The sequence below is a fragment of the Rousettus aegyptiacus genome, unplaced genomic scaffold (genome assembly GCF_014176215.1).
Source record: "Rousettus aegyptiacus isolate mRouAeg1 unplaced genomic scaffold, mRouAeg1.p scaffold_m13_p_6, whole genome shotgun sequence".
Lineage (NCBI taxonomy): Eukaryota > Metazoa > Chordata > Mammalia > Chiroptera > Pteropodidae > Rousettus > Rousettus aegyptiacus.
The window spans coordinates 65,493,411-65,519,710 of record NW_023416309.1 but is presented as its reverse complement, the minus strand read 5'-3'; the positions used below and the strand labels follow the sequence as shown (position 1 = coordinate 65,519,710).

General features: G+C 42.4%; 1 protein-coding gene across 4 annotated transcripts in view; it reads right to left on the bottom strand.

Annotated features, from left to right (window-relative positions):
* The window catches only part of SLC47A1 (solute carrier family 47 member 1), a 31,079-nt gene extending 7,103 nt beyond the window's left edge, over positions 1–23,976 (bottom strand). The window contains exons 1-15 of one of the 4 annotated variants that reach the window (XM_016145151.2): positions 23,779–23,887; positions 21,933–22,096; positions 19,724–19,824; positions 16,493–16,594; positions 14,812–14,880; positions 13,260–13,408; positions 12,316–12,358; positions 9,802–9,846; positions 6,920–7,017; positions 6,527–6,624; positions 6,307–6,420; positions 6,153–6,220; positions 2,855–2,963; positions 2,660–2,735; positions 53–122 (exon numbers count right to left, since the gene is read on the bottom strand). In XM_016145151.2, the coding sequence (XP_016000637.2) occupies positions 53–122; positions 2,660–2,735; positions 2,855–2,963; positions 6,153–6,220; positions 6,307–6,420; positions 6,527–6,624; positions 6,920–7,017; positions 9,802–9,846; positions 12,316–12,358; positions 13,260–13,408; positions 14,812–14,880; positions 16,493–16,579 (1,026 nt within the window). In that variant the 5' untranslated portion in view covers positions 16,580–16,594; positions 19,724–19,824; positions 21,933–22,096; positions 23,779–23,887. Of the gene's footprint in view, positions 1–52; positions 123–2,659; positions 2,736–2,854; positions 2,964–6,152; positions 6,221–6,306; positions 6,421–6,526; positions 6,625–6,919; positions 7,018–9,801; positions 9,847–12,315; positions 12,359–13,259; positions 13,409–14,811; positions 14,881–16,492; positions 16,595–19,723; positions 19,825–21,932; positions 22,097–23,778 lie in introns of all 4 variants that reach the window. The other 3 variants (XM_016145152.2, XM_016145153.2, XM_016145150.2) reach the window with 3 other exon arrangements.
* Positions 23,977–26,300: the final 2,324 nt, after the last annotated feature.

The following is a 26,300-nucleotide window of genomic DNA, read 5'->3' as shown; positions in this document are numbered from 1 at the left end:
AAGAAACACACAGATTGTAAAAATGCTTAAGGGAATACTGCATAATACTTACGGCAAGACCTTCAAAGAGATGGGAAACAGCATAAATTGGAACCACTTGAGCCACTAGAGCAATGATTTCTCTGTTAAAAAAATAAGGCACATGGTGATCAGGAGACAAACATTTGAAAAAGTAAACTCTGCAGTTCCTCCTTAACTACACTTGGCTACTGTGTATAACTGAAGAGCCTCAAGCATTCCAGCCAATACCCTCTTCAGGGACAACCCTACTATTTCTTGGCCTATAGTGGAAACCAACTCTATACTGTATCTCATGACCTTTATAAAAAATAGATAGTCCATTTGGACAATGCAGACAGTTAAATCAAATGATTTGGTACTCCTCTTCCCCCACACACAAAAAAATACAATTTGGGGTATAGTGCCATTCTAATTGTAACATGATTCCACGTATGTCCCTCTGTGTGTCTGAATGAATGAAGCTCAGCAGAATTAGAATTAAAGCTCTCCCTATGGAGCCAAGTTTGGCAAGTTATAAAAGCCATAGGTATAGTTTACAGAATTATCCTTGGTTCCTAGAAATGGGCCCTAACCTCTAAAGCTAGAAACTTGTATTTTAATGCTTATACTCAAAGAAAGTCTAGAAAAATGCTGCCATTGACCTGAAGAGACAAAAAATTCAAAATACCCTTGAGTGATTAACAGATAAACCTAGAACATTGTGTGGCAATAAATATTTGTTGAATGAATGAATAAGAAATCCAACACTGAACAAGATGGTTACTACCCCCACCCCAAAATAAAGGACAGAAAAACAGTTCTTCTATTCAAAATTAATTTTATTTTTGAATAGATAATATGTGCAAATAGTTAAACAAAATCAAACAATATGAAAAGGAAATTAAGAAAAAATTTTCTTCCAATACTTTCCCATTACCACCCATTACCACCCCCCCCCAACCAGGTAACACTTCTTATTAATGTCTGTATTTGTCCATTGTTTATGAAAATATAAGGAAATACAAATATATATATTCTTATTTTCCTTTTCTAGACTATTATTTCATACTATAGCAGTCTCTATATGATGTTCTGCACAATTATTTTCCACCTAATATATGACATTCACTCCTATATTTCATCAAAATATATTATTTTTAATGTGCTTGTGAATGCTGTCTACTAATATTTTATTTTTTATTTTAAAATTGATATTAATAAGTGACATTGGTCTTTGACTTTTTATCATGCAAACTTTATCAGTGTTTAATACCAATGTTATATTTGCTTCATAAAAAAATGGGGAAATTTTCCCTTTTCTGCTTTCAGGAACAGTTTAGACAGCATTGGAAATAACTATTTTTTAAAGGTTTTATAAAATTCTACTTTGGAACCTTCTGGAATTGGTGCTTCCTGAAATGTTAAAATCATTTTTCTTATTTCTTCTATGAAAATCAGTCTTTTAAAACCTTCTATGTCTTCTGGGTAAGTTCTGATCAATTATTTTCCTAGAAAATTATTTATTCCTTTCAGATTTTTTAATATACTTGAAAAAGTTGTGCAAACTAGTCTCTTATGATTTAAAAATTATTGGATGTTGTTGTTGTTGTTGTTTTAGTAATTTTTCCCTTTCTTACTTTACTTAGAGGTGTTCTCTCCCTTTTTTAAAAATTAGGTTGGGTATCTGTCATTGTTAGAATGTATGTCATCAGTTCTGCCAATTTCAGTTAATCCTGGCCATTTCACAAATAATTTATTTTGCAAGTTCTTTATGGATCCTAATTTTGTCGAAGCTATAGTTTGTGAGCCTTTTGTTTTTCTTTCCTTTTTCTTGCTCTGCATGATTTCCAGAAGTGGACAGATTCAAAATCAAACATCTACCATGTTCCTATTGAAACCATCAGTGCAGGATACACTTTGGATAAAGTAGGTTCTGAATACCTTTGAAGAAGTAAAAACGATTTCTGGTTGCCTTCCCAGTCATTCGAAAGTGAGGGATGGCTAAACACCTTATTTCCTTACAGCAAAAATTCACCTGTTTTTGAATCCAGGAAGGAAGTCAATTTGCATTTTGTAATTGCTGATAAAATAGTCCCAGATAAGAGGTGTCTCCCCAATATATCTATATAGTCAGAAGGTACCAGCTAGCTTCACTGATGAAATCAACAAAACTAACCAAACAAACAGAATCTGCAGAGAAGAGGGGATTCACCTTGTATAAAATTTCTTCTTCAGTAATCAATCTGATGATGTGATTTTCAAAGACAGCTCATTTGATCTGACAAATATATTATGCAAATACTGTAAACTAAGTACTCGGGCGGATTCTGAGATACCAAGATGGTTCTCATCATTGGAACAAAGAAAAAAATTCACTGAAAATATAAACAATGGTACCAAAAAGGAATTTCCTTCTCTAAAATACATGAGTATCTGGACCACCAGAAGCATGTATCTCCACCAATGCCCATTATATTGGCACTCTAGATTATAGTTCCTGTGCCCAATCAATTGTTCCTGAGTAACATCAGTGAGTTTCTGCCTTTGCAAATGACTCAGAAATCCTCTAAGACGCAACATCCCCAGAAGGCTAAGCATGAAAGCACCTGCCCAAATCTTTACCACAGATCTTACATTTCAAGAAAATCTCAGCACTCACCTGTCAGTAGTGAAAATGTACCCCACAAGATCTTTACAGCTTAACAGCAGGACACAAAAGGTTACAGCAAAGAGTTCTGGAGGTAAAATGGCAGAGAAACAGCACAGTGAAAAAAGGAGTCTTCAGAGAACCGGGAACTTGGGTTCCCCGTGCACGGACTGCTCAGGCAAGTCACTGACTAAAAAGTCTAAGCACCTGTGACCAGCATGGAGACAACCGAGGACTTCTTGGCCTGCTTGATGTTCCCGGCACCCAGTGCATTCCCAATCCGGACGCTGGCAGCCACACTGAAGCCTGTAGGTATCTAAAAAGAAAAGGAAACAGTGAGAGCACTAAGCAGGGAAGCAGCCCTGACCGTCAGCTCTGTCTAGATCCTCACCGTGCACCTTCCCCAGGGAAGAGGAACCAGGTAAATAAAGTCTCACACCTTACTGGTAAAACTTGGTCCTAAAAGTTATGAGAAGACTCATTTGCAACCTCCCCTTGTCTATCTGGGAGCTCCAAGGCTAACATGGAACCTGGAACCCCATGACTGTGATCTTTGTCACACATCTGGCTTTTCTATAGAGCTTCCAACCTGCACAGTCACATTTGCCCTCTACGTGTGGAATGACAGACTGCCGGAAGCCCAAGCTAGGTCTGTTCTGAAAGATCATCAAGAAATCAAGTTTAGAAGACAGAATCCTAAAATGGTGACCTTCCCCCACCCCAAAAAGATGTTGAATTAAAAAAACTTAAGAAAAAACAGACCCAGAGAGTAGGGAGGGAGGGGAGAGGTAGATGGGGTAAATGGGTCAAATATGTGGTGACAGAAATCTAACTATGGGAGGCAAACACACAATGTAAATATATATATATATGTGTGCCTTACTGTTAAAATGTACAGTTGAAACTTTCTGGATTTCGTTAACCAATGTCACAATAAACAAATTAATTAATTAATTAATTTTAAAAAATAAAAAACAAAGACACATACCGACCTAACAGTAGTGCTACCCTTCTTGTAAGGGCATGAGTGGGGGCAAAGGAGATACAGGAAAGCAGTATGGCATTATGGTTATGAATAGGAATTCCTAAGCCAGATTTTCTGGGTCCAAATCCTGACTCAGCTACCTATCAGCTGTGTGACTCTGAGCAGGTTACTTACCCTCTCCAGACCTCAGTTGTTAACTATAAAAGGGATCTGATAACAGTACCTACCTATTAAGGTTATTGTGGGGATTGAATGAATCCATGTATGCTAATAACTGCTTAGAATAATGCCTCACATGTAGTAATTGTTCAGTAAAAATTAGCCATTACTATTATCTAAAAATTTACCATTTGAGAAATTAGTATTAATTTAAAAATTTTATCTCTCTTTTAAGCATGAATTGTGCCTTATGACCAGGATCGCTAAAGGACAGGGCTATAGAAAATCTGACACACACAGTGAGGTATATAAAAGAAATGGGAGACTGGGTTCCTAAGTGGGAGCAAACACATGGGTCTCCCAACAAATTATTTTAGTCACAAAGAGAAAGAGAATAACTTGGTGGAGAAACCTGGCAGACAGTGCTTTAACCAATTAGTTAAATCACCAATAACGGGGCAAATTCACATCACGTGCCTCCTGATATGATGTACGAGAATGACACAGCACCACTGCTGTGGTATTCCTGCCAAATATGTAGGGTCAGAATGTGTTCAAGAGGAAGTATCCACTACAACAAATTGAGGGAAAGTCTGTGTATAATAGCTTCTATTCTTCTAAAAGATCAAGGTCAAGAAATACAAGGAAAGCTGAGGACATGTTATAGATTAAAGGAATTAAGGAGGCATGACACCTTAATGCCTGGGAGTGGGAGCAGTGGAGGTGGGGGATTTAAAAGGATATTATCAGAACAATGGATGGTATTTGAATATAGGCTAAAGAGAGATAGATAGATGATAAATAGATAGAAAGACAGATAGATATAGATATGGATAGATGATAGAAAGAGCAAGCAAACGAGGTGAAATGTAAACAATTGGTTAATATGAGTAAAGGGTAAAAATCCTTTGATTAAGGAGAAACAAATATAAATTCTTTAAGCCTGTTAGAAAGCATACAGCAATATATGCAAGGCTTAAAATACAATTAAATTTCACTTTTAGGAATTTACCTTAATGAAATAATTGAACAAGTATGCAGCGATATTCATTCTAAAATGTTCATTGAAGTGTTATTAATAATATAGAAACATTGGAAACAAACTATTTTCAAAAGCAGAAGATTGATTTTAAAATTGCACTACATACCATTAACATTTTGAGTTAGATATAGTTACTGGATTTATTGAAATATAAAACATATGCAAATATAAAAATGTCAAAGTAACAAATATAGGTTAAAAAATTCTGCTGAGAATAGAGGAAAAATGCACAAGTTCTCAAGGGAATGAGTCTTTAAAAAAAAAAAAAAACAAGAAGAAATGCACTTTGTACTTGTAAAATATAACCAGTCTTAAGGGCTGGGATCTAAGCGTTGCAAGTACTACAAACAATGTGAAAACACACATTCTGGCTTTAATCCCTTTCCACATTACGTACTCCCTTTCTCTCCTCATCTTTCATTTTATATTTCTCAAGTGCTTGCTAGGGTGGGAGAAAGTAAAAGTGAAATTTTTGTGCAAGCTTTTTAAAACTAAAGGCTGAAGTCATCCTTTAGCCTTAATGAACTATGAAATATGAAGCCCTTAATTTTGTACAATAAATTTTTATTTGTATTCTAAGAATAAAAATAAAGTGTAACTTGCTAGAGAAGAAAGCCCTTCAGAATTCCAGGTGATGTTTTCAGGGAAACAGTTGAAAGAAAGCCTCTAACAACTGGAGTTCTTCTCCAGCATATCAAAATTTCCTTCATTTTAAGGCTGAATAATATTCCATAGTATGGATAGACTACATTTTATCTATCCACGCATCCATCAGTGGATACTTGGGTTGTTTCCTCCTTTTGGGTATTGTGAATAACGCTGCTATGAACATGGGGATACAAATACCTGCTCAAGACCGCTTTCAATTCTTTTTTGTCTAACCTAGAAATGGTCACACGAAGTTTTAAGAAGCTTCAGACCCAGGCAGGAGCAGAGCTTGGTGAGATACAAGGAGCTTGGCCCTTATTGCCATATACCCAGCACCATCACCCTTTACTTCCCCACCGGCCCCCAAGGTATTTGTGTTGTGACAACTATTTGGCAAGTATGGCAGTGAAATGAAATCTTTCAGCTCTGAACCATGTTAGGTAACAAAGGACTAGCAGTGAATGAGTCCTTTAGAGCATCTCCCCAATTCCATTCACCTCACAGGAAGACCCCACCATACCAAAAAGACCCTCCCTGGCTCTAGGATGAAACTTCACTTTCGTGAATCACTTCACAAATTGTGACTGAATGTTATAAATGCTTATTCTCATCTTAAGACTTTTTCCAGAGACATATCTAGCGCCTCCACACGACCGGTCTTGGACACTCACCATGAATACGACGACGGTTAGTTCATACACAATGGACTGGGCTCCCAGCTCCACCATGCCGAGAATACCTGTGAGCAGAGAGACAGCTGACACCATGCTACTGGACAGGGCCCCCATACTTCCACCAGCCATTGCTATCTATCCCCACACTGACCGCTCAGGAAGCTCCCGATCTCATAGGCCCACCACTCAATGCACAGCATGAGCATGCTGGGGATGGCCAGGTGGAAGAAGGAACCCCAGTCCTGTAGGCACTCGAGAGACCACCCTGCAGGTGGGACACAGACACATTTGCAATACATCCAGCCATCAGGCTGGAGCTCAACCTGAGATAAAATCCACGTTAAAATTGGAAAATAAAAGGCAGCCTTTACCTTCCCAGGTAGCTTGATACAATTTCTTCCAGAGGATGTAGAGAAATAGGAACAGGGCTAGGGAGAACTGGGAAATCGTATTTGCCAGTGCCGAACCCCTGGGAAGGACAGTTCCAATGAGGGGAGCTGCCTGTCCTCCACCCTCACCCTGCCTCGCTTAGCAAGCAAGGTGAGCACCCACCCCTTCCTGAGACGTCCGCAGCAGGCCCTGAGGTCATCTTTCCAGAGAGCATCACTCTCTATCCCTGACCATGTTTTCCAGAGTGGCTCAAGGAGAAGACTACACGTGGTCACAATGACCAGGTAAAGGTCTCACTCTCCCTCACCTCCCACCCTGGAAAAGCCACATGCAAGTCATTCCTTTTCCCTGTCCCGAGAATTGGTTGGACTCACATCACCCCAAGCTGCAGTTGATGGAGAAACAGATAGTTGATGAGGGCATTGACAAGGTTAGCTGCAACTCCAGTTACAATCTGGGGCAGTACAATTCCCTAAAACAAGGAGAGACCACACCTTGCTGGAGATCCATGGAACGGGACTGCCATTTTCTACCTAAACACACATTAGGCTCTAAGTGGCCTGCATGACAGGCTGTCACAGGCAAACCAGAGATCCTAACTGTGGATGCCCTGTCCTTGCTGCTCCCACCTGTCCACCCTCCCATTCTCTCCTCTGCCTCTTTCTCTTTGAGGCATAAAGAGCATAGTGCTGGCCACAGAGAGACATGAGCAGGAGATGAGAAGGCAGCAGAGAGGAAAAAGAAGAGGCTTGTCTACAAGAGTGCAAAGACCAGCAAAGATTAAAAAATATAAATAAGTTACTTTACACATTGGACAGTGGGTGAAAGTATAACACTTTCTCAAACAAAATTGAAACTTGAGAAATTAATCTAAAAGAGCTTATGATACTGGAATGTGGAATGGCCTCCATCATATCTGGTTCTGCTCATAAGTACAAGGGCAGAAACATCCAGTCTTATTTGGCATCTCAAAAGAAGACTTCAGGTGTAAGAGTAAAATGACTAACAAAGTACAAAGCTGTCCTGCAATGCATCAGGATAGAATGACAGACATAGATAAAGCCAGCTGTGAAGTTAACAGAAAATGCTGTTTCTCTCAACCGTAGTGCCAACTCATCCCCTTCTTTGAATGATTACCACTTTCTTACTCTCTGAGAAACGTGGTTCTCTAAAATCACAGACTGTAAGAAATCTTGCTGTTTGAAATCATATCAGTAAAAATAAAACTTCTCACTCTTGCCCAGAAGATTGAAGTCACTCTCACACAAAAAAAAGCAGCCTCTATGACCAACCCCGGGGGGGCAGAGCCTCACGTGAACTCCTGGACACAGCAATTGATACCTATCTAAGCTTTGCAGTTTCCAAGGAGAGAGGGGGGCTTGGGTGGAGAGAGACAGTGTAGATCAGGCATTGATCTGCTTACTCACAACCTGCTTTGTTCTGAGCCTACAGGAGCATAGCTTCTTTTGGATTTCATCTGAACTCCATCCTCCAGAATCTTATCATAACCCTTCTCTCTTTGTTTGGTGAGAACCCAAGGCCACTTTGATCTCTTAATGCTACAAGTTGATAAATCTGACTGCTGGACTGCAGGTTTGCCTCTGGTCGTCTCAGTGGTTTTAGGCTCAGGGGACAGGACAAGGATCTTAGCCATCCACTTCTGTGGGTCCCTTATTTATTGGAAGACCCTTGTTAGCTTTTAGCAAGAAAGTTAGTGATTAGATTTGCATTTCAGGTAGAGGTTAAAGAAGTATGTTGTGTGCGATTGATCCAGAGAAAGACGAGCAGCAGGGAGATGAGGTAAGACCCTGCTGAGGTAACACAGAGGAGAAAGAACAAGAAGTGAATTAAGGCAGGGGCACAGAGGAGGGAGAGGGGCAGGCAGGACCTACAGGACTAGGTGATTAGTCAGATGTGGGAGTGAAAGAAAAGATGGAGTCACAGATGATAGGATGTGTGAAGGATAGGTTACCAGGAGAGAAAATGGCTGTGGCCACTAATTGAGAAAGAATGTAAGGAAGTGAAAGAGCAGGCTTGTAAGGAGTGAGGAGGAGGTCAAATGCACACTGTGTATGGCTCTCCTACAGGCAGTGGGAAAGAAAGTTTGGAAGTTAGAGATATAAATGTGAGAACCACAGCCATATAGATGGAAACCAAAATCATGCAAGCAGACAACTTTCCTCAGAGTAAGGTAAGAGGAGGCCAATGTTATCACCTTCTCCTTCAAAGTCCTCTCACTCTCCCTCAAAAGTCTAAGCATTCCTCAAGGTTTTGTCTGGTTCCCTCCCTACCCTACACTCTCTCCAACAGTATTAACTTGCTCAAAAACAAACAAACAAACAAACAAACAAACAAACAAACAAACAGCTGCTTCTCTTGTGTCTGCACTTACGAATGGGCCGGGCCTCCAAAATGGAAATGGGTTAAATGTAACTTCTTCCTTTGCCAAAGCAATTTCATTCTACAGGACCTACCCCATTATTATGTCCCCCATTGCTCCTGCAGGGCAATTTTTTTGTCATCATAGACATGTATCACTTTTTGTTTGGACCGTGTCCATAACTCTCATCTCTTCCCCTGATGATTAACTTGTTTCTCACAAACTAAAATCCAAAACAGAGAACACGAGACCCTACAAGTGTTGACTCCAAGCCATCCTCCTTCTTGTTTTATCGTCCACTGTGCCCCTCCATCACACTGCGGCCTAACACAGCTGCTGCTTTCTCACCCCTGCTTGATGTTCTCACCCCTCACATGCTGGGCATCATAAATCCATATCCCTGGGCCGTTGTCCCTTGCTGTTACATATGAAGAGCTCTAACTGACATGAGGCATTGTAACGAAGTGTGTTTTTAGGTCCTCGCTGAGGAAAGTGGGGCCTTTCAGACAGACCCAAGCTGAGAGCTTGGCTCCTTGGAGCCTGACAGGCGCTCTTACTTCCAGGGAGCTGGTGATAGCACAAGCCAAAGAATACTACAGCTCTAACTTCTAATCCTGCCAATGACAATATTTCTAAGTGGGAATCAGGTAAAAATTTCCAAAGCCAGTAATAACATGTCCTTTGCTAGATATCACTTAACAAACCTCTCCAGACCCAAGTCCTGCGTGAACACAGGGAAATGTATTCCAGTGGCTTCTGGCAAATGAGTTCCTCACCCTGGTCTAGCTCATCCCTGAGTATTTTCAGGGTTCCCAGTCCCTGAAAGGTGTAAACTCTCATTAACCCCCATGAAGAAAAAAGGAGAGTCTGCATTACCTGGGCGAGCAAATACTTAACTTGTAATGTATAAAGAAAGGTTGCCTACAAGAGAACAAGAGAGGTGAAAGTTAACATTTTGGCCCAGATACACAGAGAGAGCCAAGAGCCACATTTGGTAGCACCCTGCTCTGGCAAGGAGCCATGGAGGTGTGTCATCTGAGAAGGGGACGGGGACAGGAGGGAGGTACAGGGGTGTCTGGAGCTGAGGTGTTTCAAACATCTCTTTTATGAATGAATATGACCCAAATGGCCCCAGGGGCTGGAAGCGCAGTTTCCTTGGTGAATGGCAAGGACTCTTTTAGGGGCAGTGAGCTGTGAAGGAAGCTCCTAGGCAAACTAGAGGGGGATGCCTCCTTTTATTGACTAAACAATGGTCCAATTTGGTGGGACAATGAAAGGATATTAAAGTTTTTAAAGCTGCAGGAAAAATTAAAGACAACAATACCAATTATGAGGGCAGACAGCTACTACTTTTAAGAGGTGAATTGTGCCCTCCCCCAGTTCATATGTTGAAGCCCTAACCCTCAATGTGACTGTAGTTGAAGATAAAAATCTTTAAAGATGTGATTAAGTTAAAATGAGGCCATTAGGATGGATCCTAATCCAATCAGACTGGTGTCCTCATAAGAAGAAGAGAGACACAGAAAGTACATGGACGCAGGGTGACCATGTGAAGAGATGGCAAGAGGGTAGCTGTCTGCAGACCAAGGAGAAAGGCCTCAAAGGAAACCAACTCTACAACACATTGATCTTGGACTTCTGGCTTCCGGAACTGTGAGAAAATAGATTTCTGTTGTGTAAGCCACCCAATCTTTAGTATTATGTTATGGCAGCTTTAGCAAATTAATACTCATGTACCGCTTAAATGGTAAGGCTAGGTTTTGAGAAATAAGTGGTTAGGTGATTTTGTCATGTGAACATAGAGTGCATTTACAAAACTTATATATTAGAGCCTACCACATACCTAAGCTATGATATAGCCTATTGCTCTGTAGGGGGAAGAAGAACGATTTTCCCTCTAAACCTTCTCTGTTCTTGGCTGAGACACCCCTGTAATAAAAGATTGATTAACAGGAGAAAAACTAACAAAAGTCTAATAACATGTATTCCTCCTGTATACATGGGAGAGGACCAGGAAAATGGAGTAACTTGCCAAAATGGCTGAAATCACCACTTTCAATATCATCTTCAGCTGAAGACAAAAGAAGATGTTGGGGTTGGAGAGAGCCAGTTACAGAAAATGATCAGGAAAAGCACAGTCAGCCAGGGTCAGGTTGTTATGCAGATTTAAGTCCTTGTCTTCTGCACTGATAAGAGTTTCTGTAGATAAGGTCATCCCCCTCTTCCTGATACAGCCAAGGAGACCGTCTCTTATAAAGGGTAACTTCTACTTGGTTTTTCAGAGTTCCTCCCTTGTCTGCTGTTTTTTAAAGTTAACCAATCTTAAATAACCCTTTGCCAAAGAGACATATTTTGGGGTGACAAATTTGGTTCCCCTATAGCTGCTAGGCTACAAACCTGTACAGAATGTTACTGTGCTGAATACTGTAGGCAATTGCAATGCAATGGCAAGTATTTGTGTAATGTGCTGTGCTAAAACTTTAGGACAGCTACTACTTCACTAAGCAACAGGAATTTTTCAGCTTGTAGAGGTTCAGAATGAGCCACCCAAAGATGTGCTTCTGCAGTATTTAGATTGTTTTAGCTTCAGGCTCAAGGGAAACTTCTGCCCCTCCCTTCAACTACCTGAAGTAGGGGCCTTGCCCAGAATAGGAAATTATCAATGACCCTGTGAAGCCCCCAAGGCACCTACCTCATCTTTGCTCAGGATGTCTTATATACCTAGATCTCCTTTTCTGTCTCTGAACCTCTCCTGCATGTGGGGGTTTTTGATTCTCTCATGTATGTGGGATTCCCATATACCTGTATGTATTAAATTTGGTTATTTTCTTTTGCTAATCTGTCTCATGTCTACTTGATTATTAGACCAGCCAGAAGAACCTTGAGTGAAGAGGTAAGTTTGTTTTTACTCCATAAACCACATTATAATGTTATGGGACCACCATCTTATATGCAGTCCACCCATCTTGACTAAAACGTCATTAAGCGGAATATAACTGTACAGCTACTCTGCCCAACTGAATAAAATTAGCTTAGATTGTTCATTGACCATGCACAACTGTGTCAAATATTAATACACACCTATGGTTCTGTGTGATCACATTCATCAAGCAAAAACAGTCTAAACTCTCCACAGATTATCTTGGAGGTCTCTCTAGCAAAAGGAGTTCAGGAAAGTGGCTTGCTGCAGTCACCTTAACCTTGGTGTTTCTTGAGGTACAAACATTTGCATCTTTCATGGGTATAATTAAAACTGCACTTCCTTGAATGAACCAACACTACATGTGGGGATCATATAACATTGAACCAATTCACTGAACTCATGGGTATCTCAGCCGCCTTTTACCAATGAACCTCAAAAAGGGGACCTCTTAACCCTTGAAAACTTACAGGAAGAGCTGGAATGAAGATCGTAACATAGGTGTGGGTAAGCCTATACAATAAAAAGAAAAAAAAAGTGATGGAGGTCTCCATTTCAAGGGAAAGGAAGGCAGGATAAACCAACTGTAACTGCCTTTCACATTCCTGGATCTTTCTAAAATAATGGGCTTAAACCACTGGAACGAATATGAAATTTACAATAGGGCTTGCTATCTTATAACCCAAACTACCTTGCTTGGTTCTTCCAAGTCTTGAGGTCTAGGACAGGTTTTGCAAACTCAGCACCATGGCTGGATAATTCTCTGCTTGGGGAGCTATCCTGTATGTCCTAAGATGATTTGTAGCATCTCTGGCTTCTACTAGTAGGAACACCCCAATACCAGTTCTACCAACCAGAAATGTCTCTTGACATTGCCAAATGTCCCCTTGGTTCAAAGCCACTGGCTTAGGATAAGAACTTTTAAAGGTCTTTATCAACTAAATCATCAGGCCTCAAACTTGGTGGCACATTGAAATCTTCTAGGGGAACTGTGAAAGATACTTGTGCACAGGCCGTACCCTAGACCAATTAAAACAGAATGCTAAGAGGGAAGAAGGACCAGGCAAGGGTGGGTTTTAAAAACTCTGAGGTGATTTTAATATCTACCAGGGTCAATAATCATCAAACAACAAATAAGCACTACAAATGATCATTTCAACATGGAGGATGTTTGCAAATCTTATTTCACTCAAAACTATTTACCCTTGAAGTCACCCAGAGGAGGAGGGGACCTAGATCTTAGGTGCTAGGTACAAAAAGCACTAAGGCCTGGGAGAAGTCAGCTGGGGAAAGTTTAATCCCTCTTGGTGTGTGGCCTTGTCCCTGGCCTTTGTAATTCCCAGAGGCTGAACTTGGATGGGAGCATCTTTCTGCCAAGACAGACCCAATCCCACCATGGCATGGCCCATCTTACCTGGACACATCTGGGTCCTGCCTGAAGAGCAGCAGGATCTGCTGGGTGTTGAGGAAGAGGGCCCAGCAGGGGAAGCAGCAGAGAAGCAGCACCAGCAAGCTCCTCTGCAGGATGACCCCCACATACTTCTTGTTGGGGCTACCATATGTCTGGGTGCACACAGCCAAAACAAACCCATTAGTACAGAAATGGCACCCCCATTGTCCCCTGCGAAGGTCTTCAATTATGTATCATGAAGAGACAATTGGCCCTAAAGAGCCTTTGTCACATCCTTTAGGTGTTGATGGTTCTCAAGCTTGGCTGTCATTAGAATCACCTGGGAGCATTTTTAAAATACTGATGCCAGGGTCCCGCTAAAGACAGTTTGGATTTAACTGGTCCAGGGCGGGATCCAAAGATCAATAATTTTTCAAAAAAGTCCATGTGAGTCTAATGTACACTCAGGGTTGCATCACCTGGGAACTTGTTAAAAATGTAACATCTTAGGCCTCACCCCCAGACCTACTAAGTAGAAACACTGGGAGTAGGGCCAATAGCGTGTAGGAGCTACCTGCTTGCTATTGGCTAACCAAAGCCAAACTGTGCACATCTCTTCCCAGGTCCCTATTCAGTGACACGTATGGTAGCTTGAAATTAGCTACAGAAGGAGCTACTTATACCACTGGAATCAGCCAACAGTACAAGTTAGAATGTTTCCCTCTCTGTTGAGGAGAGACAATTTTATGATGTCACAGCTGCCTGACCAATGCCAGACCTTCCAGCTGGATCTGGGACAGAACAGAGGTGGTTTCCCCTAAGTCCCCTCAGAGACTGTCGGATTGATTCCTCCCCATAGCACGGTGGTTTGTGCTGGTTCCCAGAACAAGCCGTTGCCTGCCCTGGGTAAGCATGTAAGGCGTTTTCCTTTTATCTGGGGTGGTGACACCCCAGTACTCCTATCCTTCCTGCCCTGTCCTATGTAACTCCTTAGTGCCCGACATGTGGTGCAGAAGACATGTGTATTTTCTTGCCACTGCCCAAACACGCCTGTTGTAAGTTCCCTTAAACTCTTGCAGTAATGATGGAGTAGTCAGCCTCTTTCTGTAGTCTCTTAGACCCAAGATATTTTACAGAACACTCCCTGACCCAAGATCTGGTTGGTCAGCATTTATCAACATGCCCCTGGGTGGGGCCTACCAACTTGTTTTTTAACAAGCCCCCAGGTAACTCTAATGCACACTAAAGTTTGAGAACTATGGGAATATACCAAGTTCAATGATGTGGAAAGTGATAGAAGGGGCTTCTACAAAATGTCTCCTATTTGGTCGAAGTGTAGTGTACAGCAGTAATGCATATTAAACACTACTCTATAAGCCTAAGAGACATCTAGCCACATTTCAGAGAAAGCAGGTGAGTGGAATTGGAATTGATAGCTGACAAAATGCCGCAGAGTTTGCTACTGATAATTTTCTCCCTCTGTGCGCATAACTCTTCCTGCTGGTGGGGTTCTTCCAACTACACTGGAGAGAGATGTCCAGGGTCTCTTTGAGAGTGACCTGGGGTTTCCATTTACCTGAGACATAAGGGTGTCACAAGCGGAAGATAGGCCAAATCCCACTGAGATACCAGTGACGTTGATAACCTGGAAATAAATGCAAAAGAGAGGCCGCTCAGAGTTAAAGGAAGATAGGAGGTAAGTTCTCTGTCTGCATTGATCAGACAGAGATCAGAGTACCTCTGCAGGGTGCTCTGCCAACCCTAAAAATCACCTTAATCAACTCTGTTATCTGCCTGGAGCCCCTACACAAATCCATTGTGCCAGCTTCATTAAGCACGTGCACAAGTTTAGAGAGCTAAGAAAAAATCTAGGCCATGGGTTATTACCCAATCTTATTCTTTCTTAAATATTAAGCATTTTGCTCCCCAATTTCAGAGAAATGTGAATTCTTCCTAAAGGGAATACAACATGGCACAGTGGAAGTTTTGGGTAAGTCCACTTGCTCAAGATCAAGCACGACCTGTTACAATACCCCAAATGACTCTTGGCGAACAGAAGCAAGCCTCAGAAGTTGAGGCTTGCACCAGAGGCCTTCCAGGTGTACTTGTCTTGACCAGGGTCAGTAACGACCTGGGTTTCTTAGAGCTTTGGGGAGCCCAGGGCATCGCTCCCCCAAACCAGGGAGTGGCATGGCAGGACATCTGATGTTCTCCCTGTCTGGTCTGGAATCTGCTACCTCCACCTGACTGCATGGAGGTGCCCCAGGACAACAGCCCACAGTAGGCCCAGTCTAGAAGTACCAGCTTTCTTATACTTCCTTGGCCAAAGAAACTCTGCTGGAAGCTAACTGAATGCATTTCTGTCTTCCCAAAAATTTCCAAACATTAAAAACCAAAAAGAATAATTAAGCTGGGGTTGTCTATGTTGCCCCCTGAAAGCAAAATAATCTGTATATACCTAAGGACCAGTTCAGAGTAGTCTTGCACAGTTCAGAAAAAACAAACTCAAATGCCTAGAGGAAGCAGGTGGGTAAGGTGAATGTGTGTCTCATCAGGTCTGGAGCAAAGGGGAATTGGGAAGGCTGAGAAGAACAGGAACACACTTGCTGAAAGCCACTGAATCCATTTTTCTAGAAATACCTAGCTGGCTGAACCAAATAAGTTGGCAGGGCCCTTTGGCCATGCATAGACAGTTAACCCCTGGCAGAGGTCAATGACATATCTCTGTAGTTTTGGAAGTTTGCATCTAGAATACAGAAAGGTTTTGGGGTTCCTCCTGGTTTGGGATTTAAATATTAGGATACAAGATTTCAATTTCTTGATTGGGACTCTGAGTGAGTCCGACAAGTCATGGGAGTGGGGGTGGGGCGTCACTGTTACTTCTGAAGTCAGAGTTCAAACCCTCTTTCCTGGTTTCCTTCTGCAAGATGTGGGACGAAGAATCACAGCCAGATCTTCATGGATTACAAATTAGCCGATGTGATAGACAGAATAATGGTCCTTCAAAGATGCTTCTGACTTAACCCCCAAAATTTGTGAATCTGTAAGGTTACGCGGCAGAGGAGAATTAAGGTTGCAGTCCTGCCAACCTTGATTTTAGCTCAGTGAAATCCATCTCAGACTATTGATCTCCAGCACTGTAAGATAATACATTTGCATTGTTTTAAGTCACTGAATTGTGGTAATCTCTAACAGTAGGAAGAGGAAACTAATGCCAACGGCTTTCATAGACCCCTGTTAGAAAGTCTCACACGTACTGCAATCGCGAGCGTGACAGCATCCAATTCCAGCTTCCCCAAGTGTCCACAGAACACGGAGCTTATGAAACTGATCAGAAACACCATCAACTGGGCCAAGAACTGGGAAGAGACAGAACACGAGGAGTTACATGTGAATGCCAACCATCACAGTCAAAGGAGAGGGGTGTGGGTCTTGTGGCACCCCCACATCCTCTCCGAATCAACCCCAGTTAGAAGCAAAGAATCATGGCTTTTAGTGCTGCCAGCTTTCACAGGCAAAAGTGTGATTTCTGGTGGGTTTCTTGAAAAATATTTAAAAGTTCATTTGCAACAGCTTTCGGAATCATGTTTTTGAGGAGTTCTTAGCTTTCTAAGTTTATTTTTCACTTTAGATTCTTATGCCATAGATGACATTTATATTTTCTCTGAAAATTTCAGTGGCTGCCTTCTGAGATAAACCTTGTTATTCCAGATTCCTAGTGAGGGCTGGAGAGATTACAACCTCTAACGGCCAATAAAAAATTCTACACACAGGAGCAGCTGAGGCAGAAATGAGATCATCCAACTGGAAAGCCCATAGGATCTGGAATCTTCAGCTAAAACCAGTCTGCAGAGCACCTTTAATTCTTGAATTCTATGAAGTCTAGGATACGAGGGCAAATTCGGCTTCTAGAACATTGAGCCACTGTTCCTCACAATTCCAGGAACCACTGTGAACTGTTCTGTAATGCTTTAGTGCACATGTGGACACTTACCTTACTTCCTTCAGTTAATACAAAATCATCTCCCACCCACCCCACCCACCCCCTGTCAGACCCAGGCAGTCCAGTATATCTTGAGAAAGACCCTCTCTCCAGGGAGGCTTATGTGGCCCAACAGGAGGATTCATCTGACTCTTGCTCCCGAGGAGAGAGAATAGGTAGGTGCCTAAGGAATCACTGCTGCTGTTGCAATGCTGTTTCTCAGGTGCTTCATGGGAAACATATTCCTCTGTTCTGAATTCAGACAAGACTTTGTCTTTTCTGGGTTCCTAATGACACGGTTTCTAGTCCTCATCTCTATCGGCCCCCACACAGCCTATCTTGACAGAGCTGCAGCCAGCCCACACATTCGATGTCAGAACCTAATCAGGATCCTGCCCCTTATGGTTCAGATGACAGCCCTCTTTCTTGCCCTGAATCCATATATGGGGAAAGACAGTTCTCTACTCCACTGATGGGCCCAGATCCTCAAAACATGAAAGGCCTGCTCCTAACTGTGAGTGTGTGTGTGGGTGGGGTGGTAGCGGGGCATACCTTTTCTGCATCAACTTCCAAACTATTACCCAGGTACCTTTCTCACTACTACAGAAACCAAGTGTGACTTTAATTTCCAACAGGGCCTCTGATACTTAGCAGAAGGGATGCTTTTAGAATGTATAGCAAAAGTAAGCCAAAAGGAGGCAGAAGACAGGGGACATTGAAAAGCTGAGGGGCAGGGGTGTGAATAAGAAATGTTGGTATGAAAAGTCCAATTCTGTAGAACCAAAGCTAGAGTCAGTGGACCCCAGGGACCTGTACCAAGAGACAGGCTGTGATTTAGGCATTGTCAACCACCTTAACAGATATTCTCTGTGGTTTTATTCAGCGGAGCTTGGCCTCTCTCTGTGACTTTGTATAACTTTAAAGGTCATAAGGTCCTTTTTTTTCTCTGTAAACTCAGCATCACTTTCAAATTTTTTCAGGTAATTGTCCTTTCAGCCTTTATGGGCATAAACCATTGCAATCAGTTGTGTCATAGAATCTGCTTCCCTTTTTCCATTTAACATGGTATTTCCATTCCACAGTGCTCTGTCTCACTACGGGCCACATGTAACTTGTTTCCCATGGCTTCACATGAAAATGTGCTCATTTTCCTCTATGGTCAGGACTTTGGATAGCTTCCTAGATTTTGATATTACAAATTGTACTGCATGGAACACATTCTTAATTGGGTAAAGGATGGGCATTTTCTTGAGGCAAGTGCCTAGTCCAAGGGTGGAAATACAGTCATGTGCCACATAATGACATTTTGGTTGATAAAGATTATGATGAAAATCTCATGGGTCTGTGGGAAGAGCTAGGGCTTATAGGAGTTCTCACACTCTATGTCACCATGAGAACCCTACAGGAAGAATTCTTTGCTTACAATAAAGCTCTATGGTTTTAACTGTTCCTCCCCTTAACTTCCTTTTCCTTTCTATATATTCTACTTCATCTTGGCACACCGAGCAATGTGTGCACATGTCTTGTCATGTCTGCACCACTGGATGTAACTTGTTTCTTTTTCCCTGAATAAATCCTTTTTAGTGATGAAACACCTAGTCAATATTATTTTCAGTCAACATGGTCAACTATAGACCTAATATGTGATGGTAAACCCATAGGATTATAATGGAGCTGAAAAATTCATATCGCCTAGTGACATCTAGCACAATGCAATACACAAATACCATTGTGCTACAATTGCCCATAGTATTCAGTACGATAACATGCTATACAGGTTTGTATCCTAGGGTCTATAGGGAAACAGAATTTTTCACCCTAAATTATCTCTTTGGCCTAAGGAATTTTTAGGCTGGTTAATTTTAAGAAACAGCAGATATGGAAGAAGCTCTGAAAACCAAGTAGAAGTTACCCTTTGTAAAAGACATCTCCATTTGTAAGGTTGTCTCCTTGGTTGTACCATAAAGAGTGGAATGACCTTATCTCTAGAGACTGTGAAAAAAATATAATAAATGGAGCCACTTTAAAATGGAGCAGAGCTGCTATGCCAGAGGAACTATCTTGTACGTTAGTCAGTAATTAAAATAAACCTTGTGATCCCAAGGAAAACATTGGAAGAATAATCTCTTTAGGGGCAAGACAGCTAGAGGTTTAGTTTTTCCACTGAGAGCAAGCATTCTTAGAGTGTCTCATGGATTGTGATGTGACATGGCTCTGACCTCGGCTGGGGGTGAGGAGGGTAGGGTCGGTCCTCTCCTTTGACTATCGAGCATATGCTCTGACTAACCATGACCCAAGCTGTAATATTTTATAGCACAGTTGCAACCAGGCAGAAATGTTTATACAAGACTTTGCCAAAAGGTATAGGAAAACAGAAGGGAAACGAAGCCAGACAGCAACACAGATTCAGACTCTGGTTGGTGAGGATGGCTCAATGCTGTGAAGTAGTCTGTCAAATTCTACAGGAAATGTAGAAGGGAAAAATGAGACCCCAGGGAATTCTCACCTTTAAATCTGCTGCTTTTCTTACTCCTACTTATATTCTAGATGAAGGCACTTGAAGACTCTAAATCTCTCAGACTTGAGGAATATTTCTTCACATCCCACCTACACATAAAAAAGTAAGGCCAGAACTATCTTCAGAGATCACTCAGTAGAGCCCTTTGCACACTGGGGTGTTCATCAAAATCGCCTGAGAAGCTTGTTATAAATACAGATTCTGGGGCCACAGCCTCAGACATTGTGACTCCACATGTCCTGAGAGGACACTGGGAATGTGTGTTTTTAACATATAGCCCCATTGGTCACATGACATTTCAAAGGCAAAAACCGGGCTATAGATGGAACTTGTTCAAGGTTACATATATTCAGCAAGAGGGTTTTTGTTTCTCGCCCTCCCCCAAGCTTGTTCCCTAATCTTACACCTCAAATCTTCAGAATGTTAACACAGAGGAAAATAATCTTCAAAAAGGAGACCTACAGCAACAGCAACATTATACCCAACCCCCGCTCCAAAAAAAAAAAAAAAAAAAAACCTACAAAGATGACAGGAAAGCAGTTATTATGAATACTGAACTGATGACCACTGGACTGAAAAATTAAAAACATTGTTTAGAATTAACATCCCTATGTTGTGTTAGCTACATCCACAGAAAGGTTTTCCTTCAATAAATGTAATCGTTCTCCTTCTCTTTCTCTTAAACACCCCTTGCCTTTGTCTCCTAATGAGAACACTATTTAGAATTATACCTGAATCAGTGCTTCTTGAGTAGTTATTCTTACTTATCTTAATAAGTACTTGTTGCCTCTCACATTGAAAGGCTCTTTCATTTCAGGTTACCAAAACACTTATCAGTGCAGACCAGGACTTAAATCTGCACAATGAACTTGTTAACTGTGCTTTTCCTGGTCACCTGCCATACCTGAGTCCTCCAACTCCCAACATCTTCTTTTGTCTTCAGCTGAAGATGGTATTTAAGGTAGTGATTTCATCCATTTTGGCAAGTTACTCAGTTTTCCTGGGCCTCTCCCATGTATACAGGAGGTATACATTTTATCAGACTTTTGTTAATTTTTCTCCTGTTAATCTCTCAATCAAGAACCCAGAAGGGTTAGAGGGAAAATTATTTTCCCTCCTCTACAGAGCAATAGGCTACATCATAGAGCCTAGGTGTGTAGTAGGCTATATCGTTCCAGTTTGTGGAAGTGCATCTATGATGTTCGTACAAGGATGAAATCACCTAAGGATGCATTTCTCAGAACATACTCCTATTGTTAAGTAGTAAATGACTATGGCTAAGACATCTAGACAAAAGGCTAGGAACACAGTGCTTAGATGGTCCAACACACAGCCTTCCTGAGCTTGAGTCCCAAGAGGATCCTGGCCCAGAGTTCATATTTGCTAACCTCGTACTTATTCTCAGATACAGGTTTCATGCTCTTTGGGTAATTAATTTTAGCTAGAGCTTGTGGTTCCTGTGCATAATGATCCCCTGGGGATGTTGTTCACAAAGCTGATGGCTATCTTAAGAGACCAATTCTGATGTTGTGGAGCTGAGGGATCTGCCTGTCAACATAGCCCCACCCCTGCTCTATACACACCTAATCAAGATGCGCTCTGGTCAAGGACCAGACCTTTCAAAACTGTCCCATTCTAGAGCATGTTGCTATGCCAAGGGATTAACCACCCCACATATTGGTTTGTTCCCCCAGATGTCTCAAGGACTACTGTCTCAACAGCCTGAACTGGAAGTGGCTCAGATGTAGCAAAACTACCTGTCAGATAAAGGTTAAACCATTAGCCTACATGTTTTGTGTGTCTTCTGACTGCAGTCAAGCTGGTCTCTCCAGATGTCCTTCACCAGCAGGGCCTTCCTGGTCTTTCAGCCCTGCAGCCCTAGAAGGTTCTCCAGCTTTCTCCCAGGTATTCCTTTCTTCATAGAGATGGAAACAAGCTCCCTCAGTTTGTGCTTAGGCTATTCCACCTCTTTTATATCCTTGGCCTTGCTGTGCATAGTCCATGCCTATAGGGAACTGGAAGGCCACCTTGGGATTATTTTTCAGAGTTCTGAAAGTTCAACCTAACAATGAAGTGCTAATGACAAAGAGAAAGCATGGCTGAAATGCCCGAGGCTAGATAATTTCCACTACTGCCTTCCATCTCTTACAAATACACATTTTCCTAAAGTTTTCTACAAGATAAATAGAAAACATACCAGTAGAATCTTTTCACTTGTGTACTGCTCGTCTCACAGTTTCCTTTGTGTTATGCATTTTTCTATCTTCCCAGGCCTCATTTAAAGCTCATTTGGAGAGTGGTAAGTCCTAACACCTTAACCTGAATCCTCGATACTCATGGATCAGCGTTAATCTGAGAGACCTGGAGAGGAGATGGGAAATGGAAGAGAAAAGATCACAGAGAGGAAATCCAAACCAGGCATCCTACCTAATGTGTGGTGGAGCCTTGAAGAGCGGAGTATGGGACATTGAGCATGGGAGAAGGGGCCATCTCCTCCCCCTCCAGCCCTGTACTCCTCTGGAGATAGAAAACTCACAGATAGAAAACTCTATGATCTCAGTAAAACAGTTACATAGAAACGCACACAAAAGACTGGAAGGAAAATTTCCAAATTAGTGGTAAAATCTCTTAGTGGTGAAATTTTAGAGCTTTTTTCTGTTATTTTGTCTCGGTTTTCTACTTTTTCTTCAAGGCATATATATTACATTTGTAATTAACAGTCATATGCATGTGTATATACAAACGTAAAGGGTGAAGGGCTTGCCATGTCAATCTAACATTCATCCCTGGAGACCAGGAATGTCCCCTACATCAAGGGGACCGGGTTATTGTGGGGACCAGCAAAGGCAAAGGACCTGTCCTGTGTGGGGCTGGGTCTCAGAAAGTTGCCTTGTTTATTTCTTTTTTGTACTATTAGAGTAACAACGGCCTTGCAGAGACCTTTTTCATGACTGTGCAAGGGAGTGTAGGGCCAAAGCACAGTTAATATCCTAAAGTTATGAATGAGCAGGGGGAAGAAGAAGATATTACTCAAGTTCGAGTAGCTGTTTCCTAACCCGACTTCTAAGATCAAAGCAGGGAAGTGGGCCCCTTTATGGAAATTCCAAATCTTTCCCTTCTGCAAGAGAGCTTCACAAACTCCTTCTTGCTGGATAGATTTTCATTTCGTGGCTTTGTCCCTGGCCTTATTCTTGCCACAGTGCACACAAAAGCAAGTATTTCAAGATCCCACAAACAATGGATTCGCCATGCCAGGAGGGTACACCTGCCACCTTAGGCTTCGCAGATGCAGAACGTCTACCCACCATCAAAAGTTTTTCCCAGCTGGGTTCTCCTTGTACAGTGAAATGGCTCTCCTACCCTGCTAATTTGAAAACCACCTGAACTGACAGCACAGGGATGTGACTACATTTTTTATGGGTCCCGTGGTTTTTAAAACCCACATTACTTTTAAATAGACAACGCAGAAAGCGCCCTACCTAATGATAAGGAAAAAACCTCAACCCCGAAAGAGAACCACATTAAAAATTTGTTTTGAATACAATAACTGGGGGAGGAGAGTGTGGGATAGGACGTCTCGCATAGTGGTTGATTCTAGATAAGAAATAGTTTTTGAGCTCTAAATCCAAGACAGAGGAGTCACCTTCCTCCTCCCTGACTCTAGATAATTTAGATACTGAGCTCCAGGACTACTAATTTTCCAGCAAACCAAGTTCCTGAGTGTTCGGTGGTTCTGATCATTTGCTTGCTTTGCCAGAATAAAACCCAGAGAAGGTGGGTTGATTCCCTTTAGGCGAGCAGTTCCCGCACCCCAGTGGCTCCCAAAGCCAGGTCGTTGGCCAGCTGTGCCCAGCGGGTCCGCGGGTTGGGCGGCGCAGAGCAGGGTCCTGGACGCGCCGACGCCAGCTGGGCTCTGGGCAACCTACCTCTCTGGGCACGCTGCCTCGCCGAGCCCGCACACCCAACTACAGCGGCTCTGCTTCACCTGCTCCCAAATCCCTCGGGGCGACACGGTCACTGGGCTCCCAACCAGCCGAACTCACCGCGGGCCCTGCCAGGACCAGGAGCGCCCTCAGCTCCTCTCGGAAGTTGGACACCCGCAGGCTGCGCAGCCCGCGGCGCTCCGGGGTGGCCTCCAGACCTTGGGGCCCAAGTCTGGGCTTCTCGGGAGCCTCCATGTGCTTACCGCTGTGCAGCTCGGGAGAGCGGAGGCTGCTGGAGGAATAAGCGCAAAGCTGATCTCTCTCCCCAGACCCCGCCCCGGTCCGCCCTCCTTGCGCGCACAGCCAGCCCGCAGCTATCCGACAGTTCGGAGCCAGTTGAACGCGCAGCGAGCATCTGCGATCTTCGACACGTCCCTTGCACCTCCTCACCGTTGTGAACGCCCGCCGTTAAGGCAAAGTTTGGGGAAACTCTGGAAACAAACGGAAAGCCTTTGCGGGTGCTGAGTCCTCCTAGCCTCGGACATCAGGACTGGGTAGGGGGCGGGGTGGATCTCAGGGTCTGAAATGTGTGGTGTGGAAGGACCTAGTGACTCAGCTGGAGCCAGCTAGGGTCGCAGTTTGGGCGCACGCCAGCATCTCGGACACCTCCTGCCTTTGGTGGTACTCGCTCCGAAGACTGCCTTCAGCACCCTACCTTCGGCACATGCTTTAGTACTAGGTTTAGAATTTGCATACTCCTTTTCTCCCACAAGTTGTTCCATTGAAGAACTTTGAATCTACCAGGATGGAACAACAATCCCACATTTCCGATTGAGACTTTTTATTTTCTCTGGTCTTCTTGTATGTTACACCGTCTGCCTGACATGGGGAACAAGAGGCACGTGAGCATCGGCAAACGTGGATTCAAGAGACACCTACCACATTCTACCCAGGAGAGCATGGACAACTTGCTTGCCTTCTATGGCCTCAGTTTCCTCATCTGCAAACTCAAAATAATATAAACATCGCCAGTTGTGGTGAGGATTAAATGATCCTGTATAGGCAAACCACTGTGCCCTCAGCTTGGCACCAATAATTGTTTAACAAATGATAGTTACCAGGACAAGGATGATTTCTGTAATAATCAAAATTCCTTCTGTTGTAAATAACCTAATTTAAGCAAAGAAATGGAAAACATAAAATTTGGGGCTCACATAACCAGAAAGTTTGAGTTCAGGGGTTTTAAAACAAGATCATTAGCGTTCTAGTCCCCATCTCTCTTCCCCTGCCCTCTTCTCCCCACTGTTTTTAATCCTTTCCTGGGTGTCATTCTTTCTCTGTAGGGGGCATCTCTTTTCCTGCTCAGGGGAGGGTGTTCTCCTGTGTAGGGGTTTAGAAGAAGTCACTCCAAGATGTACAACTGTGATATGCAGATTATTTTGTGCTAAAGGCAACCAAAACCCCAGGGAGCTCAAGAGAAAATTCTACCTCTCATCTACCTAGAAGAATTTAAATTAGAGGCCTTTCCCATAATGAGTTATTATCAGAGATCATCTGTTTGACCTACCTGTATGGTGGGCAAACTACTAATTACTAAACATTTGCTCTTCTTATCCTTCAATGACCTTCCTCCCCTCTGAAATTCCAAGGTGCCTTACATTATCCTTACCTCGGAATGCCATATATACCACATTTTTCCCTTTTTATCTCTGAAACTCTCATGTATGTGGTGTCTATGACTCTCTCATGTATGTGGGATTTCCATGTGCACAAAATTAAAATTGATTTTCGTTTGCACATCAGCAGCCTTCACTCCTATCTTTCCTACCCTATAAGCCAGTAAATAAGACCCTCTCCACTTCTTTCTAGCTCCAAACAAAAAACAGGGTGACAATCGTTGGGCCCTATGTAGGTTTTTTTTTCCTTTTTTCTTTCCCCCTCCCCCATCTTTGTAACAATTATCCTGGCCAGGAAAACAGTTTGGCCAGATCTGGACCATGAGCTCAGCTCTATACCAAAAGAGTTGGGTGCTGTGACTGACAATAGTGGCAGAATTACATGTAGAGAGTGGAGGAGGAGGAATTTCCCAAAAGAAATGAGGATCCCAACAGACAAAAATTCTGAGATGTATAATAGATGGCCCCACTGCTATTCTTTGATAGTCTTCTTGAGTCCTTGCCAATGTAATAAGGCATGAAACAAATGCAATATATAAATATTGAGAAAGAAGATGCAAAACATTACTTGCAGTTATAATTTCAGACAATCCAAAGAGATCAAATGAGAAAAAAAAATGTAATAGAATTAATAACGGGGTTTAATAAAGTTGCTATATACAAGTTCTCTGACAGATAATATCAGTCTTTTATACTGGTAATAACATACATGAAAATATTGGAAGAAGAAATCTCTTTTACAATAGCAACAAATAAACACTTCTTGTGATTTGGAGCCTAACCCTGTACTCCTTAAAGGGGCTGTGTACGATGACTACTTTTAAAGAGGGTGGTATGAAAAGCAGGAGAAATAGTAATTTTACAGAGGAGAAACTTGGCAAACACTACCTCATCCATAGATTAAGGTTAATATAAATGATGATAAATCAGACCGATAGTATATAGCTGTATTAGTTTCCTAGGGCT